We start from the raw sequence: 17415 nt of genomic DNA on the forward strand, positions 1-17415 counted from the left end.
ACCTATGTATTTTCTTTATTTTTTCTCGTATTTTAACCAAAAGATAAACAGTAATCTAAAATTTCCATAAGTATCATGGCTGGTCAGCTGTTTTATACGATTTCATATTTTTACAGTCTTTCACTTTTAAATACTAGGGATGAAATTTGCAGTGTTGTGAAGGTTCTAGAATTTTAGTCATTTATTTAATATCTTTTCTTTTGTTGTCGTTTCTTCCTAGCATCATGTTGGTACTTGTAACAATTAGTAACAAATGTAAAGTTGGCCTTTGTTTCCTATATAATAAATTATAGTTCATGAATCATGTCAAATTAAAGTAAAAGGTCATGATTAAATTAGGTTACTCAGTCTTCAGCAGCTCAAGATGAAAAAAAAAAAAAAAAAATTCTTCCTTTATATAGTATATGAACTTATCTAGGCTACCAGCACTACTGCTTTTTTATTCCTCTTAAGAAAACTACACAGTACAGTTTTTATTCTTTAAGGGTGGGGTGGTTTTTTTGGTGGTGCTTTTTTTTTTATTCTTTGCGTGTCAGGTTTTTTTGGGAGGGACTGATGGTAGAAAGGTCTTCCTTTCCTACCAAATAAAAAAATATTTTTAAAATGTTATTAATTTTATACAGTCATTTATTCTACATATAATCCTGGTTGTCTTTTTTTTCTTCTTTTTTTTTCTTTTTTTAACAACTGAAATACAATTTTCCTCTAAGCTCATCATGACAAAGTCTAATAATGGCTTCACTATTCATGTTTATGCACAAGAGTCATTTTAGCCTTTTTTGTAAGGAGTGGTTGGGGGTTTTTTTAGTGTTTAATGTGAACATTGCAGGAATGGAGTGATAGACACTGCAAAACTCAACTCTGCGAATACTCTGAGGTTAGAAATTAAGTTTTTATAGTATATTAATCATAACTACGGCTGAAGGAGTGTCCAATCCTTTAGTAGAGACGTAACTTTAATAGAAGGGGTGCTGATATCAGAGATACTTGTGCATCACTGTACCTTAAGGTTGCTGGGTACCTAAAGCATGAAGGGATTGCAAGATGTCTCACACATTGATATCCCTTCTACCATTTTCACAACAACATGAAGAGATCATTGCTAAATAGTCTGATCTGCAAAGGAACAGGAAAAAAAAAGCAAACACCACAACATCTAGGGATTTATGGTAATTCAGTGTTGTAAGGAACAAACTTATCAAAAACATTGGCAAAAAGGATAATTTGAAATAAATTGTTTGGGGACAGAAGATAAGCACAGACAAATGTAACACTAAATAATCATGTTTGAGGAAGTAGGTGGAAATGGAAATCCAGAATAAAAATCCAAACTATAAAATCATTATGTACATTAACAAATGAATCTCAGGACAGTTTATCAGTTGCATCCAAACCTATGTTGTTCTCAGAATAATATAATTGACCTGAAAATTTAATAACAATTCACAAGACATTTTAGGGTTTGAAATCCGATACAGATTTTTGAGACCATTACCCAAGGATTTTTTGAAAAATAATTTAAAAAATAAGGCCCTGACAAAGTACTACTAACTAAATCTCCAGAAAAGATGAGAAGAACTCTCTTAAAATAATTTGCATCCTTGCCAGATAAATGTTTCTACTGCAAGTTTTAATCTTTGAAAAAAGGTTCTGAAGACTGATTCTTTTTTTTTTTTTTTAATCAACAGCCAAGGATACTGCATTTTGTAATAAAATAACTGTTCCACCTACTTTAACAACTTTTATTTTTTGTTGATAAATTGAAATAGTTTTAACACTTCTCAAATGTAACAAAATATATGCAGCACTGAACACTCTGCAAGTGTGAGCAGTATGCTAATATTCAAGTATAGCTAATAAAAAATTTAGAAATGCAGTTGGAATTTTAAGAAAATAATCAGCGTAATTGATCAGGTATTGATTTAACAATATCTACAGTTGCGATCTTCAGTGTTGCCAGCTGCAAGAAGAGAGACAAAAAAGTGGGAATTTTAACATAGACACAATCCAGAACGCTTTGATGTGAATGGAGCTTTAAGCATAATTTCTAATGATAGGTGTTTAATTTTAACACTGTGAAATTCCATTCAAAATGCTGAATGTTTAAAAGGGAATGTTAAAGAATACACTTAATAATTTAATAAAAATATATAAATAAATGTATAAAATAGACTTAATTCACATCTTTTCAATGTTAAAATTCAATTTTGTTTTGGGTTTTTTTTGTGAATGATGATTAAAAATTTTACTCATTATTTTTAGAAATAAAGTAGGCAAAGTCATCCTTTGATGTATTGAGCTATAGAAAGATGGATGTAATTCTGTTAGAAAATCAAAAGTGTCTGTTGATTTTAAAGTGTAAATCATCTACAAATGACTGGCAGGATCCCACTGATACATTTAAATGGGATTAAACTACCTCATGCCAAAGTGTACCTGATTTCTATAAATAGAATGAAGGGATGAAGTGAAATTTCCACTTCTGTTGTTGTTGAGAGAGATAAATAGATTTACATCTCGCAAGCACATTTGCACTTTGACTTTACTGCATGTCTGTGCTTCTGAAACAGGGTGTTACAGTTCAAAAGAATTTATAAAATCATTGAGTTTTTTGTTAAGTACAGAACCAAAAATGGGCTAAAAATGAACTGTAGTCAAATATGTATTCATCTTAGGTGCAGGTACTTAAAATAATAAAAAATACCCTAAATAAAATAAAAATCGGGACTGATGAAGCGTGAGAAAAGATGGGGAAATATATCATGATTTGTTGGAAATAACTGCATTTTTTCTCATTTTATCCAGCTCCTTTTCTACAAAAGGTTTTTCTTGAGATATTCAGTGGACCATTTCCACATATTTCAATGCACCCTTACAATAATTTATACCTTAAAAGCTTCAAGCCATGTTATAAATGTATTTTGATTAATGAACAAGAAGAGTTTAAACAGGCATTTTAGTTTATTTAGACATAAGAATTCTAGTCCGTTTTGAAGATTTTGCATTATGTCTTTAGGTCTTCAGTATCTTTCACAAATAACTACCTGATTAACTACAGATTATTCTTTTGATTTTTTTTCTTTAATAAATGTGGTATATATTACATTGCTAATAAAAGTATTGCATTGCAGTGATCACTAGTTGTTCAAAGAGACATCTCCTCCTCTTTAGAAACTAATTGCTTCTGAATGAAACTGATATGGAAAAAAATCTTCCACTTTCTTAAAAACTGATGTCTTTACAGTTTTACAGAGTACTGCTATTATAGGTAAAATATTTTGATATACTAAAACATAGGTATTCTGACTTAGGTATACAAAGTTTAACACATCCATAACCATATACATTTCTATTTTGCTAAGATGTAAATATTCAATAGACAGATAAGTAAAAGGACTCTAAGCATTAAGTAGATTAAGTATACCTCATACGTAATCTAAAATACAATAAACAAGAACAGATTTTGATTTTGCTATTAACTTTTAATGATGGATTAAGCTTCTTGGTTTCCATATAATTCAAGAGCTTATTTTTCTGTGATATTATGCTTTATGCACTTATCCTTTAGCATTGTAACTTTATTTAGGCACACAATTTTTTCATAAAAGGAATTTTTTTTTTACTATCCTAGACTATGTTTCCAAGTTACCTTTTCTATCCCCTCTAGTAGTTATAACAGTAGTATTTTCAAAATATATTTTGTAGGGAGATCAAAGTGGTTATTAAGTAGTTTCTGTATAGATTCACAAGAGTAACTGTTAATTCCCTGCAGAAGGCCAGCTGTCTACATTTTGCAACAACTCGACCTTGAAATTGATAAGCTTACAACAGTAGTCATGAAAGAGCTGCTCAGGGAAAAATAAAATGATCCATTAAAATCAGAGATTTCACAATTCATTATATTGTTGATTGTGTTTCATCAAGGGATTGTTTTGCCTTTTGGAGAACTAAGAAGACTTGATTATTTTTCTAGCCTGTAGAAATATGGAAAAGTTTTAATAATTGAATTATTTTATGAGATGAACATACTAGAAACATAAGTATAAAATAAAAGTAATTTCAGCTTATTATTTCCTGATTAAAAGAAGGTGAAACAAAGCAAATAAAAGCCCCACTACCTCACCTTCTATTTGGAACTGCAACTTAAAAATATCTTATTTTTCTTGCTATATTTGTGGCATAAAATGAAATATGTATCATAACTGGTGCCTTAAAGTTTTCTAGTGTGTATGTGTGGGAATGAAGAGCGTATGTAATCAGACCATTATGAGTAGAGATGCATGCACAGGATTCTTCATGCTCACATGAGAGAGCACAAATCTCACCGTGGATCTGTTCTAGTTTCTTTAGAGCGTGAAGATTTTTTTTTTCTCTCACAAATCCAGAAAAGTTGTCTGTGTCCATATTTCTAAGGACTCCTATAAACTTATTTCCAGATTCACCAACATGTGTTTCACTTTAGTCACAAAGATAGTATTTTCAGCTATGGTGAGACTTTTTGAGCCACTGCTAAGCAGTTATCCATCAGGCATTCATCATATTTTGGGAGTGGGAATAGAAAATAAACAAGGAAGAATTCAGGAAGAGAAGCTGGGACTGAATTGGCATTTCTGGCACATAAAATCCTAATGCCAGGAATGTCAGTGTGAATAGTGCTGGACTGCTTGACCAAGTGCCAGGATCTGAAACAGCTGGAGCCTCCTTCTGTATGACAGACACAAAGGATTTTCTAAATGCCAGAATTTTGCTTTACAAAAGACAAGATTCCCAGTGCAGTTTCTAGCTATATTACACCTGAAGTAGCTCCCAAGTCCTTTCCTGTGCCTTTTCCACTAATTTCTGTAATCATAGACAATATCTAAGATCAGAAGTGACAAAGACAGAGTCATTTTTGTAGCTTACTACTTGCTGAAGTAGTTTTGGCTTACATGTTACAAATGCCCTTCTGGCTATCAGTCCAGGTTCCAGACTCTCCAGACTCAATTTCCCACTTGGACTACCAGGTAGCTGAACCAGACCTGAAGTCACTGCATCTGTTTGACTGTCATATATAAGAACTCACCCTGCACATACAGAAAATTCTACCATTAAAATAGTTATCAGAAAAAAGACCACACAATAATCCCTAAAGACATTGAATATTACCTGCAACTGACTTAGTTTTTTGTACTTAGTATCTTCATCTGTGTCATAAAAGTTGCCTAATTGATATATCTGTTTATATTCCATTTGTGCAATACGCTTGATTTTTTTTTGCCTCAAAGCATCAATATTTCTGAAAAAAAAATATGACCCAACATCAGAGAACATGCTCTTTCTAAGATAGTAATTTTTGTCTCTCTAGGAGTTACTCATTACCATGCCCTATTTTCAAATCACTTGAAGACTTCATTCCTATATTCTTCACACATTAGGTATTTTGGTAGTATTTATGACTAATCTTATGAGTTGCATTAAACTTCTATAACTATATGTACATGATATATGTATTTATATATTATATATGTTTATTAAATCATAATAAATGACTTCAATAAATCTTTAAAATATAAAGACCCAAAATTTGAACTCACCAGAAGTCTGCTGATTCATAACACATTTTAGATAACAAGACAGACAAGAAGCCTCTTAGAAATAAGGTAAGGGAGAGTAGTCTTATTTCTTATTCAATATCCATCTAGTGTATTTTGGATACCCTTTAAAAGAACCATAGGACTGTTGAATTACAAAATAGTTTTTGTTGAAAAAAGACTTTTAAACTCATCTAGTCCAGCTTCTCTTCAGTAAGCAAAGACATCCTTAGCTAGGTGCTCAGAACCCCATCCAACTCGGCCTTGAATGTTTCCAGGGATGGGGCATATACCACCCTTCTGGGCAACCTTTTCCAGTGTCTCCCCACATACATTTAAAAAAAAATAAAATAATTCTTTTGTTATATCTAGTCTGAAATTACTCTCTTTTAATTTAAAACCATTATCCATTGTCCTATCAACACAGGCCCTCTAAAAAGTCTGTCCCTGTTTTTCATAGAATCATACAATGTTTTTTGTTTTATGTTGGTTTGGAGAGTCCCTTGGGAAGCAGCCCTCAAAAACAAAGGGGTCCAGGAAGGCTGGGCTTACTTTAAGAATGCAATTATGAAGGTGCAGGGGCAGGCTGTCTCTATGTGCCAAAAATGAGCCAGTGGAGAAGAAGACTGGCCTGGTTGAGCAGGGAGCTTTCACAAGAACTCAGGGGGGGAAAAAAAAAAATAATAAAATGGTAACACGTTGGGTAAAACTACTGAATCAGGAAAACAAATAAGGGTCATTCACTGAAAGCAATTGTTATGTAGAGCATATAAAACCTTATTAGCTTGAAATAAGTTGCATGACTTTCTCAAACTGTGCTGAACAGTTTGAGTTAGTTTTGCTATCCTTTTCTTTTGTTGTAACAAATATTAATGCAGTAAACACACATTTTCCCTTTCCACTCCCTTTGGTTTATATTTGCTTGTATAATGAAGATTAAGGATGAAAAGTAATGATCCAAGCTTGACACACAACAGCATTTATTGATACAGCATCCTAAATCCAGACATACTTACAGATTAGAGAAACAGAACAGCACTACTGCAACAGTTCATTTTCCTAAGAATTAAACAATCTTCCAGATTAAGTTCTGGCTTAGTTTCAGCCTTGCATTATTGTCTGAATACATAACAATCAAGGGTTCACCTGAAAGCAATGTGAAATTTCTAGTTTCTATTAAGGGAGATGGTTTGCTGATGTTCATCAAATAAAGTGGATGGTAATAGCCAAGAATTATGTAAATCTTGCAATGAAGTGGCACCTTTCTAAAATACTTTTTCCTGAGAAACATTGTCTGTCAAGAACAAGAACTGCTTTCCCAGAAGAAAACTGTGACATGTTGCTTCATTATACTATTTCTAAAAAAAAAAATTAAATAGTAATGATAACAATAATAGATAAAAATAACATGAATGATATAAAAGTGTTTGTCTAAAACTTGGACTTTCCAACACATAAAAAACATGTTGCCTACCATACACTAGTGGCTCATAGCAGTTTTTGGTGTGATGGTGATGAAAAATCTGAAGAAAAATCTCTGGCCAGTAAGTTCTACTTTTGAAAAACTATGGCAGCCACATTTAAAAAATATGTCCCTAGATATAGTTATATCATGGTCTTCAAAGCACATTTTTGCCTTGCTGAAAAGTCCCTGACTATTTTTAGTAGTTCTAGTTTATATTGAGAAAGATCTGCATGCTTTCTCTTAAATACTACTGGGAAAATATAGCTTTACATGGATAAGCTAACAAATAGCTGTTATTTACATGGTTGTTCCTGGAAATTACTTATGTCAATTCCTCTTATTCTTCAACTTTTAAGAAACAAGGCTTCTTCATTAATTTATTTACAGCAAAGGTAACTTATTCTAGCTATCAAAATCTGATGGATATCATGTGGAACCTTTCAGTCTTTATTCAAACAGTGCATGTCGTTAAATATTCTACTGAGCAAGAGGTACTGATTTGCGTTTGAGGTTTTGTTGTTGTTGTTGTTGTTTAGTGGTTTTTTGTGTTGTTTGTGGTTTTTTTGTTGGTTTTGTTGTTGTGGTGGTGTTTTTTTTGTGTTATTTTTGTGTGGTTCCCCCCCCACCCCGCTTGTTTGGGTTTTTTTATTGTTGTTGTTTTGCATTTTGTTTTGTTTTTAGAATGTAGGGTTTTACCAAATACCAAGCCTTAATAAACACATCTTTTAGTTGTACTTTCAAAATATTTTCTGAGGACAAGAGCTCAACAAACAATCCAGAAAATGTCAGCTCAGATGTTAAAAAATAACGAACAGTACTCAGGACCGTGAGAGTTTATCCAGAGATGTGTGTTGCCTTCCTAAGAGAAGGAACCATGCGGAATACTTTTTTGAAGGGAAAATCTTGTTTGGTTCTTTGAAATCTATCCAGGATTTCATTCTGTGTTTCTCTTATTGAGAGCTAAGTACTTCTGTTGGGCTTAGCTCTGAGTTTGTAACAGATGAAGAAAAGACCAGAAAACAGCTTAGGAGATGAACATTTTTAGTTTTACCAACACTTCTTCATAATTAGGACAGCTCCATGTTGTACTTGGTTTCCTAGATTCAACCCATATTATTTAAACAGTACTAAAATCAAAGGGAAGTGGAGACATTGGGTGGTTTTCTACAGAATCCAGCTGAACAAAGATACTGAATTATGACATTGTCCTGAAGGACAGATGTGGAGTGTTATACACTATTGAAGTTGTAGCTCACAACTACTTGTAGTCTCACCTAGATGAGTAATATATCTCTTCCATGCAGAAAGTAATTACTTAGTAGAAGACTCGGATTCCCCAACTATTAAAAGCATACTGTTTTAATATCTAAATAAAGAGGTCTTTCTTTGTTCTTACATTTTAGCTGAACACAAGGTCTGCTAAACTGAAAATCTTTAAATAAGAAGGCAAGAAGATGGCAGAGATGTAAACACCAAGATTGTTCTGTCTGGGACCAGTTAGACATGGGACTTTCTCAGTCAACAATGGCTCATTTTGAAGAGCTGAGCTTTATGCACTGAATGCTCTTTTGTCTACCTATGTGTTAAGATTCCAGGTTTTGTATTATAGTTTTAATTATAGGTAATGTGTGAGTATGAGAAGGACTTCTTAATCCTGAAAATAATCTCATGGGAAGCAACAGGATTTTGCTTTGATCAAAGGCAAAAGATGATGAAGCTATCAAACATGACTGAAAAATATTCTGTGGAAATTTTATTCATGGAACACTGACTGGAGAGCTGGCTTCTGATCTAGAAGTGTTCTCTGCCTCTGTCTGTCTTCAAAGTTGAGTCTGTGTCCAGTGTTTGTTACTCCTAGGTCAAGGTCCCTCATCCTCTCAGCTTTACTTGCCATAGTTTATCCATGGTTTCAAATTCTGATGTTTACATTCAAATCTTTTATCACTGAGATAGTGGAGATACGCTAGTATATAAATGGAAGGTTCCAATTGCATGATCTTTATTTCTCGGATTGTATTATTTGAGAACAAGAGAACTAAAATCTAAGACAAAAAATTTATCCCAGTATTTTTTTTCCCTGGTTCTGTTACTCAAGTGATTTTTCTAAGGGGATAAGAGGGTTCTTGCCTGGTAACCAATCCATCAACACTGTTTATGTGACATCAGTCCATAAAATTTTACACAACAAAACTCTTCCATTGTTTACTTGAGTGTAAGCCTACAGTTTTGTAATTCTCCATTTGTGAAAGAGGATGCTCTAATTTTCAGATTAAGAAAAGAAATAATATAATATGTTGGTATTTTAGATTTTTTGTGTTCTGTAAAACACCTAATTTAACTTTTCTGAGCCTAGAAAACATAATTGTCAATTACTTGCATGTAGAAAATCTGCTTTGCAATATGTGCAAATAAATTTATCCCTAGTGCAACTTAACTGACTTCAAATTAAAATCAGCTTCTCCTAAACTATCCATATGGGAAATACAAAGCTTAATTAATCAAAGGAAATCATAATTTATGATGTGCGTTAGTTTTAATTTGTATTTTTACTTACGTGCACTGCTTGCAGTTATTGAAATTAATTATGTTAAAATAGATTGTACTTGAAAGCAGTATATACCCATGCAGAGGGGTTGGAATTGCATGATCTGTAAGGTCTTTACCAACCCAAACGATTCTGTGATAATATAATGATGCTGCATAAATGGTATAATGAACTGCATGGGAAGAAGCTGTTGTGAATGCACATATGAGTGTAAACTATGTTGTGATTCATAGGATATTTAGCAGGATAAACAACTAGGAGGAAGCTGTTCATAGAGAGATAGAATTTTTACATCAGATTCTATTATTTGTAGTTCAGAGTTTTTAAAATGAAGCAAAAGGAAACCTAGAAGCCTAATAGAGAACCAGTTTGGAAAGGTTAAGCATCACCTAATCAATTATCTGCCAGCAAGGTTAAGTTTTAAACCTGATATAACCCTCCAAATCAACCATAAGAATAATCAAGTATTTTTTGGTCCTAGATTTGAGGCTCTGGACCTTTTCCTCAGTAATTTCTACTTTTGCTTTTTTTTTGTAGCTCTTTTCTACCTTTGATATTTTTTCTATTTTCAATTCTTAATGATATTTCTTAACTTGTGAAGCTAAAGAATTATGAAAATGTGTTCTTGGAAAAGCACATACCCTCACAGGCAGGAGCCAGGATGAGAAAATAATATCCATTCAGCATTGTGATGGATTTACATGAGCGGCCATAGGGGAAGGAAGAGGATACTTAACCAGCAGAAGCAAGGAAAGCAATCACGGCATCATAGAGTTATATAATGGTTTGGTTTAGAAGAGACCTTAAAGATCATCTACTCCAACCCCCTGCCATGAACAGGGTCACCTCCGACTACAGCAAGTTTCTCAAACTCCTGAGCACTTCCAGGGAGGGGGCATCTACAACTTCTTTGGGCAACCTGTTCCAATGTCTCATCACCCAGGTACTCATTGCCCTCTGCAACTACCTGAAAGGACGTTATAAAGGGGTAGATGCTGGTCTCTTCTCACAGGTACTGGGTGATAAAACAAGAGGAAATGGCCTCAAGCTGCATCAGGGGAGGTTTATACTAGACATTAAGAAGAAGCTTTTCACAGAAAGGGTTGACTACAGTTGCTCTTCCCTTATCCACCAAAGCTGTATCTGCATCACAGAAAGCCACCGAATTTGTGAGACATGATTTGCCATTAGCGAAACCATGTTTTCTGTCACAAATCACCACCACATTTTCCATGTGCCTTAGCATAATTCTGGGAGGTTCTGTTCCATGATTTTGCCAGGCACATAGATGGGACTGACTGACCTATAGTTTACTGGGTCTTTTTTTTTTTTACCCCTTTTTGAAAATGGGGGTTATATTTCCTCTTTTCACCAGACTGCCTTGATTTCTCAGATATGAGGGATAGTGACCTAACAACTTCATCTGCCATTTCCCCCAGGAATGGCCAGGTCCCATGGACTTTTACAACTTCATGTTCTTCAGATGGTCTAGAAAAAGACCTACACGTATTGTGGGTGGTTCTTCATTCTCCCAGTTGCTCTCTTTACCTTCTGTGACTTGGGTGGTGTAACTTGAGCATTTGCTGATGAAGACTGAGACAAAAGAAGTCACTGAGTACCTTAGCCTTCTCTATATCCTGTGTAACCTGGTGTCCCATTTCCTCCTGGAAATGGCCCACGTTTTTCTTAATCTTCCTTTTATTACTATATATACCTATACAGGCTTTTCTTGTTGACCTTGATGTCCCTCACCAGATTTAATTCTATCTGCCCTTTAGCTTTCCTAACCTGATTCCTGGCTGCTCAGACAATTTCTCTGTATTCCTCCCAGGCTACCTGACCTAGCATCCGCACTCTGTAAGGTTCCTTTTTGTGACTAAGTTTGTCCAGGAGTTCTTTGTCCATCCGTGCAGGCCTCAGGACATTTTTGAGAGATCTACTGTAATGTCCCCTATCCCTGCCCTCCCATATACTCCCAGTTGGCCCCTCATCCATCTCCAGGCAGATCTCCATGCACTCCAGCTGGTCATTGATGTTGAGGGTGACACCACCTCCTCTTCTCCCCAGCCTGTCATTCCTTAAGAGCCTGTAACCTTCTATATCAATGCTTTAATCACGTCTCCATAATGCCAGTAAGATCGTACTACTTCAGGCACACACACAACTTTAACACTACTTGTTTATTTCCCATGCTGTGTGCATGTGCAGAGTCATTTAATGTTGGGACCCCAGTGAAGGTGATTTACTGGCTGAAGTGGCTGGAATTCCCTTGAGGTATTTCTCTGGTGCTTCCTTGTTGGATTGTACTATTTCAGGAGACCCTGGTTCATCTCTGTAAGACTTCAGGTGTGCTAAAGTGTGTCCAGCACATCTCTGAGTAACAGGTTGAGGGTCCTTGCTAGCAGCCTGTCTTTCTAACTTTAGTGTGCCTTCCCACAGCTTGTTACAGGCAAGCTGGGTATTACCCACCTCCCCTTTCAAATCTAATTTAAAGGTCTGTCTATGAGTCCTACAAGCTACTGAGCAAAGTCCCTCTTCCTCCTTTTAGAAAGGTAAATCCCATCCACTGCCACCAGCCATGTAGGCCATCACATTATTAAACAAACAAACAAACAAAAAACACACAAAAAATTGTGCCAGATACACTAGCCAAGGAGCCGCAGATTAATAGACTGGATGTATCTCTTTCTTCCAGTGTTGCTGTCCACAACCAGAAAGAGAGAAGAAAAAATAACTCATGCCCCAGATTCCCTCACCAACCTTCCTAAGGCCCTGAAGTTTCTTCTGATTGCTCTCGGACTATGTGTTACAGCCTCATCTCTTCCCACTTGGAAGATCAGTAATGGGTAAAAGTCTGAAGTCCATACTAGGCTAAGAAGTTTCCTAGTAATGTCCTTAATCTGGGCATCAGAGAGGCAGCAGACTTCACTATGAAAAGGTTTGTCAAGCATATTTGACGGTCTTCCCCTCAGAAGGGAGTCACCTGCAGCTATTACCTGTCTTTACTTCCTGGTGGAAGTGATCATGATATGGGGGCCTTGCTGACCCTGGTAACAACTCTGGTGTGGACCTAGCATCATCCCCATCATCTAATCTCATAAAATATAAACTATATATGAAATGCGTAAGAATGAAAATCTGTTGGAAAAGTAGACAATCTGAAAGAAGCAAGTCTTCCCTGTAAACTTAGTTTCTAAACTCAGGACAGATTGCAGGACACTAATATTGTTTATAGTTTAGCAACTGGAGTGACTAAGATTTTTTTTTACTAAACTGTAAGCTGGTTGCTTTAACAAGTATCACCTGCTTGTATAATTTCTGCAGAGATACATTGTACTTTACTTGAGAGGAGACTGTGAGGAAGCCTCGGTGTATTGTCACTTGAGGGGCTTGAAAATAAATGTTATTACATTGTAAAAACAGAAAGCAAGAATAACGAATATTCACAAGGCAAAATTGGTTTTAACAATATGTGAAAGAATCCCCATAATTTAATATTAATTCTATTTAGCTACATTGCATAAAATGAAATAGTCTCTTTATCAATTAATATGTACAAGTGACCAATAGAAACTTTAAATTTTGATTTAATTGTTGCTAGGGTAGATGAAAACGGCCTTCCAGTAACCATAGACACTCCCTTAACTTGTCAGCCATCAAGGCAAGCTGGCAAGTTGCTACTAAAATGGGTTTGAAAAACGGAGATTCATGAGTTAAAAAAAAGAGTGAATTCTTCAGAAAAAGCATGTGGTTGCTAGACATGTTCAGTAAATAAAGTAGTTTAAAGAGAATTACAATGTATGCAAATGAAGATTTTTTCAAACTTTTATATTAAACAAAATAAAATAGAAGAACTAACATTTAATTTAACACAGAAGCAGAACTAACACTAAATTATTTTATTTAATATCTGTTTCTGCAACTTGAAATCAGCATCCTCCTCATAAAAAGGAACTGTGTAATGCTTATTTTTTAAAACAGAAATCGAGCATGAAACTTCCATGCATTTGCAGCCTGAATGTAGATTTTTGGTACACTGCATTCAATTAGTTTCAGTATTGGCAAGGGGCAATGGAAAATAAGGACAGTTAAACACTTCCTGAGACAAAGTTCAAGAAGTACCTCTAGATAGCACTTGTCACTCTTATGAAAATTATTTTTCTTATTTTTGTTTAGTTCACAAGAAGGAAAGTGTCTTAGAAAATATGAGAGGTAATTAAAGAAAATCTATGGTGGACACTGGCAACAAAGAAAAGTTAAAAAATTAATTGAAGATTTAATAATCACTCAGAAAGGTTAGGGATGGCAATGTTATGTTCTTTCTGTAAAATTTAGTTTGTGCCTATGGGTTCATAAATTTTGGCACAGTCTTGATTACCGTACACAGTATCTTCATCCCCATAAAGACTTTAGAGGGCGTCCGCAGAAACATCCACACCACATAGAAAGGACGTCTGACAAGCTTTTCTGATTTTCAGCAAGATCCTTTTTACATCTGTTATGGCCCTTAGTCATATGCATCACCATGTGCAGAATAATAGTCCAACAAAAAGACACTGCCAACTACTATGATTTGGAGCACAAACTTGCTTCAAGGACAGGACACACTGCAAAAATAGAATATAAAGTACTTGGTGAGGAACTAACACGCTCTAGTAATTTTTTCTGCAAGACTGTGGAACTACTTCATCTCTGTGATGCTGCAGGTAGCCATTCGATGTCAAGAGGAGACATTGACATCAAGATAGGAGAGTCAGAGACCTCAGTGGTCCCTTCCCAGAGATAAAATTTGTGGCAGACTCTTTCTTGCAGTCTTGGTTTTGCAGGAAAAAATGCATTATTAAAAATATTTTAGTGACATAAAATGTAATATTATGTAAAGAATTTGGTGGGGAGTTGTGTAATGAGGCTCTGTCACTTCAGAAACCAAGTGAAAACACAGAATGTGTATGTCAGGGAGCAGGAGAGGTTGATTGAGCTCAAATATGGTCCTGAGCCCATTGGTAGGGCACAGGGAAGGCCCCATGGGAGACTGGAAAGTGCTATTAAATCCTCTTAGTGCCCTCAAGACAAGGATATTGTTTTAGAAAGAACATTGAATATAAGGTCATGGAAAGACATAGACAAACCAAGAGCTGCTGTGTGGGAAACCAATGACCAGGCTGGAAAGGAAACTCAGCTACTCTCACTGAGGACTTTGCACTTTCACTAAATACAAATGTTTATGGAAGATACGCTTATGCATATCTTATGGAAATGGTCTTTTAATATCTTCTGGTTCTCCATTTCATTTTCAGAGACATGTCTGTATTTCTGTTAGATGTAATCAGTTAAGTGCTCACTTAAGGAAGGGCTTATTTATTGTCAGAACTAATTTATTAGAAAAAATTCAAATTTGATAGAATGTCTTTTCAGAAACTGCTAATTCTTGCCCACTTGGTCAACTCACATGGGCAAAAATTAGATTTTTTATTAGTTATGTGATGTGAACATTCTTTCAGAATTATTTTCTTCTTGTTTTGTGTCTATATGCTTTAAAAACTTTTCAAGGGGTCTATTAGGTTGTGTCAACTTGTCTGAATTAGATCCAAACTTGTGCTTACAAAATGGATTTCTTAGCATTTTTTTTGTCTCTAATAAAATTCATCATATACTAACCAGCTCTGAATACTTGCAAAGTATTTTCATAAAACCAGATTTTTTAATATGAGATTGTTTGCAACCTACTCTTGGGCTTTTTCATCCAGACAAGGTAGTACCCTGATTTGCGTACATAAAGGCAAACTAAGGAACACAAGGAAGAACTGAATTAATAAGATGTCTTCATTTCAACATGCCTTTCTGACTAGCTAATATACTGGAGGAGTTTTACATTTAGCTATGTGTTTTAGGTTAAACTTCATCCTTGTGAACTGGTCTTGTCTCCTTATTGAAACTGCTCAGGTATTCCTCATACACCCTTACTATTTTGCCTACAAATTGGTTGGTTACTTTAAGAGGCATGTGAAAGTTTATAATCTAACTGTGCTTTATTGCTTCATATACCAATCTGTACAGGCCTCACAGAACAGATTAATGCAGAATTTTTCAGGGTAGATGAGATGTCAGGAGATCTTTTAATCCATATAACATGAATTAGAGATGTAGAAAACAGATAAAATTCTGATTTTTTCTCATTAAGAACTTTGTCTAACTGAATAAGAATTACAATAGTCATAGGGAGAAAAAAGGGAGTGAATAAATTCACAATGATTTTTAATAGTTAATAAGATGGTTACATATGTCAAGTAATCTGTATTAGTTTTTATATTAATTGCTAAGTAATATCACGGCACTTCTGGTGCAACTATATCTTGAACTAAATCATGGAATGGTTTGTGTTGGAAAGAACCTTTAAAGATCATCTATTTTCAAACCCCTGACATGTACAAGGACATTTCACTTGATTAGATTTTTTAAATGTATTAATTCATTTTTGCATGTACAACTCTTGTCTTAACTTGCTTCTTTTAGGAATACATTTTAATATTTTCCATTGTTTTTCAGGTGCTGGTGGCTGGTCTCCACTTGTGTCCAATAAGTATCAATGGCTTCAGATTGATCTTGGTGAAAGAACCGAGATTACTGCTGTTGCTACACAAGGTGGTTATGGAAGCTCTGATTGGGTAACAAGCTACCTTCTGATGTTTAGTGATACTGGACGAAACTGGAAGCAGTATCGTCAAGAGGAAAGCATTTGGGTATGTTATTTTAATAATAAGAATTCAGTTTTGGCAGAATATTTTTTAAAATTGCACATTGTTGCAAATATAAGCAAAGCAAAGGACTATAAAGAACTACATTGAAAGTGTTTAATTAAATGCACAAACTAATTTAGCTTTTGACAAGATAAAAGGCTCTAAAGGGCAAACGAACACCAAACACCTGGCCTTAGCATTACTCCATTAAGAGTCTTGAGGTATTTTGAGGACTAAAAATACACTGCAAAATCTCTTTGGTCTTGTGATGTATGCTAGAGCTGTTTTCTGAAAGTAGCGATCACAGTGTGATAAACTGGGCTTTTTAATTAGGGGAAAAAAACAACACCAAAACTTGTTTTTTTTTCCAGAACATTTAATATGAATGTAAAAATAAAAAAGCAACACAAAGAAGTCACAACCAAACAAATTCAAGTTTATTTAAAAACAAAGAAATAATAATATTTATTTTTTTAAAATCTGATTCAGAGTCTAATTTTTGATGTTCCAACCCATTTATCTCTTACTAAATTTGTAACTAACAATGATAATTAATAAGCCTTGCTATGCTCAACACTTTCTATTCACATGACTTATATCAAGAGTAAAAGAAATTAGAGATGATATCCAAAATCCACATGGAAAATTGAATAATACAGTTCTAGACCATAACTGCACCTTTCCTTGATCCCCAGTGATTAGCAGCTTGGACTAAAGGGAGAATATTGGTACCTGCACTCTACGATTTTATCCTGTCAAGTTATTTATATCCATTTGTCCATCCAAAGAGCTTATTATTTTTAAATTTCACTAAGCTTTAGGCTTCAGTTGTTTCTTGCTGCAGTTGAACATTATGTTAAAATGTATTTCATTTTATGCATTTTAATTGTGTTGACTTTTAATTCAAAATGTTCTTGTCACTCTTATGGTCAAATCCCATCTATGATATAATGACATTATGCAGTGGCTTACTTGTTGCATAATTATCCTTCTTTTTGAATTTGCGACATACTTCTGCTTCAGCCTGTGTTTTCATTACAAAGAGAAATAAATTAGTTTCTAATCCATATATATGGCTGTGAGGAGTATGAAAAAAAC

General features: G+C 34.6%; 1 protein-coding gene across 2 annotated transcripts in view; it reads left to right on the top strand.

The window, feature by feature from the left end:
• Nucleotides 1–17415, top strand: part of CNTNAP4 (contactin associated protein family member 4) — a 222557-nt gene that overhangs the window by 52907 nt on the left and 152235 nt on the right. For both annotated transcript variants that reach the window (XR_007891847.1, XM_051643036.1), the window contains exon 3: nucleotides 16127–16320. Coding sequence is in view for 1 of the 2 variants with exons in the window: in XM_051643036.1 (XP_051498996.1) it covers nucleotides 16127–16320 (194 nt within the window). In the remaining variant the exon portion in view is untranslated. The remainder of the gene's footprint in view (nucleotides 1–16126; nucleotides 16321–17415) is intronic.

Source organism: Apus apus, chromosome Z, assembly GCF_020740795.1.
Source record: "Apus apus isolate bApuApu2 chromosome Z, bApuApu2.pri.cur, whole genome shotgun sequence".
NCBI classification, from domain to species: domain Eukaryota; kingdom Metazoa; phylum Chordata; class Aves; order Apodiformes; family Apodidae; genus Apus; species Apus apus.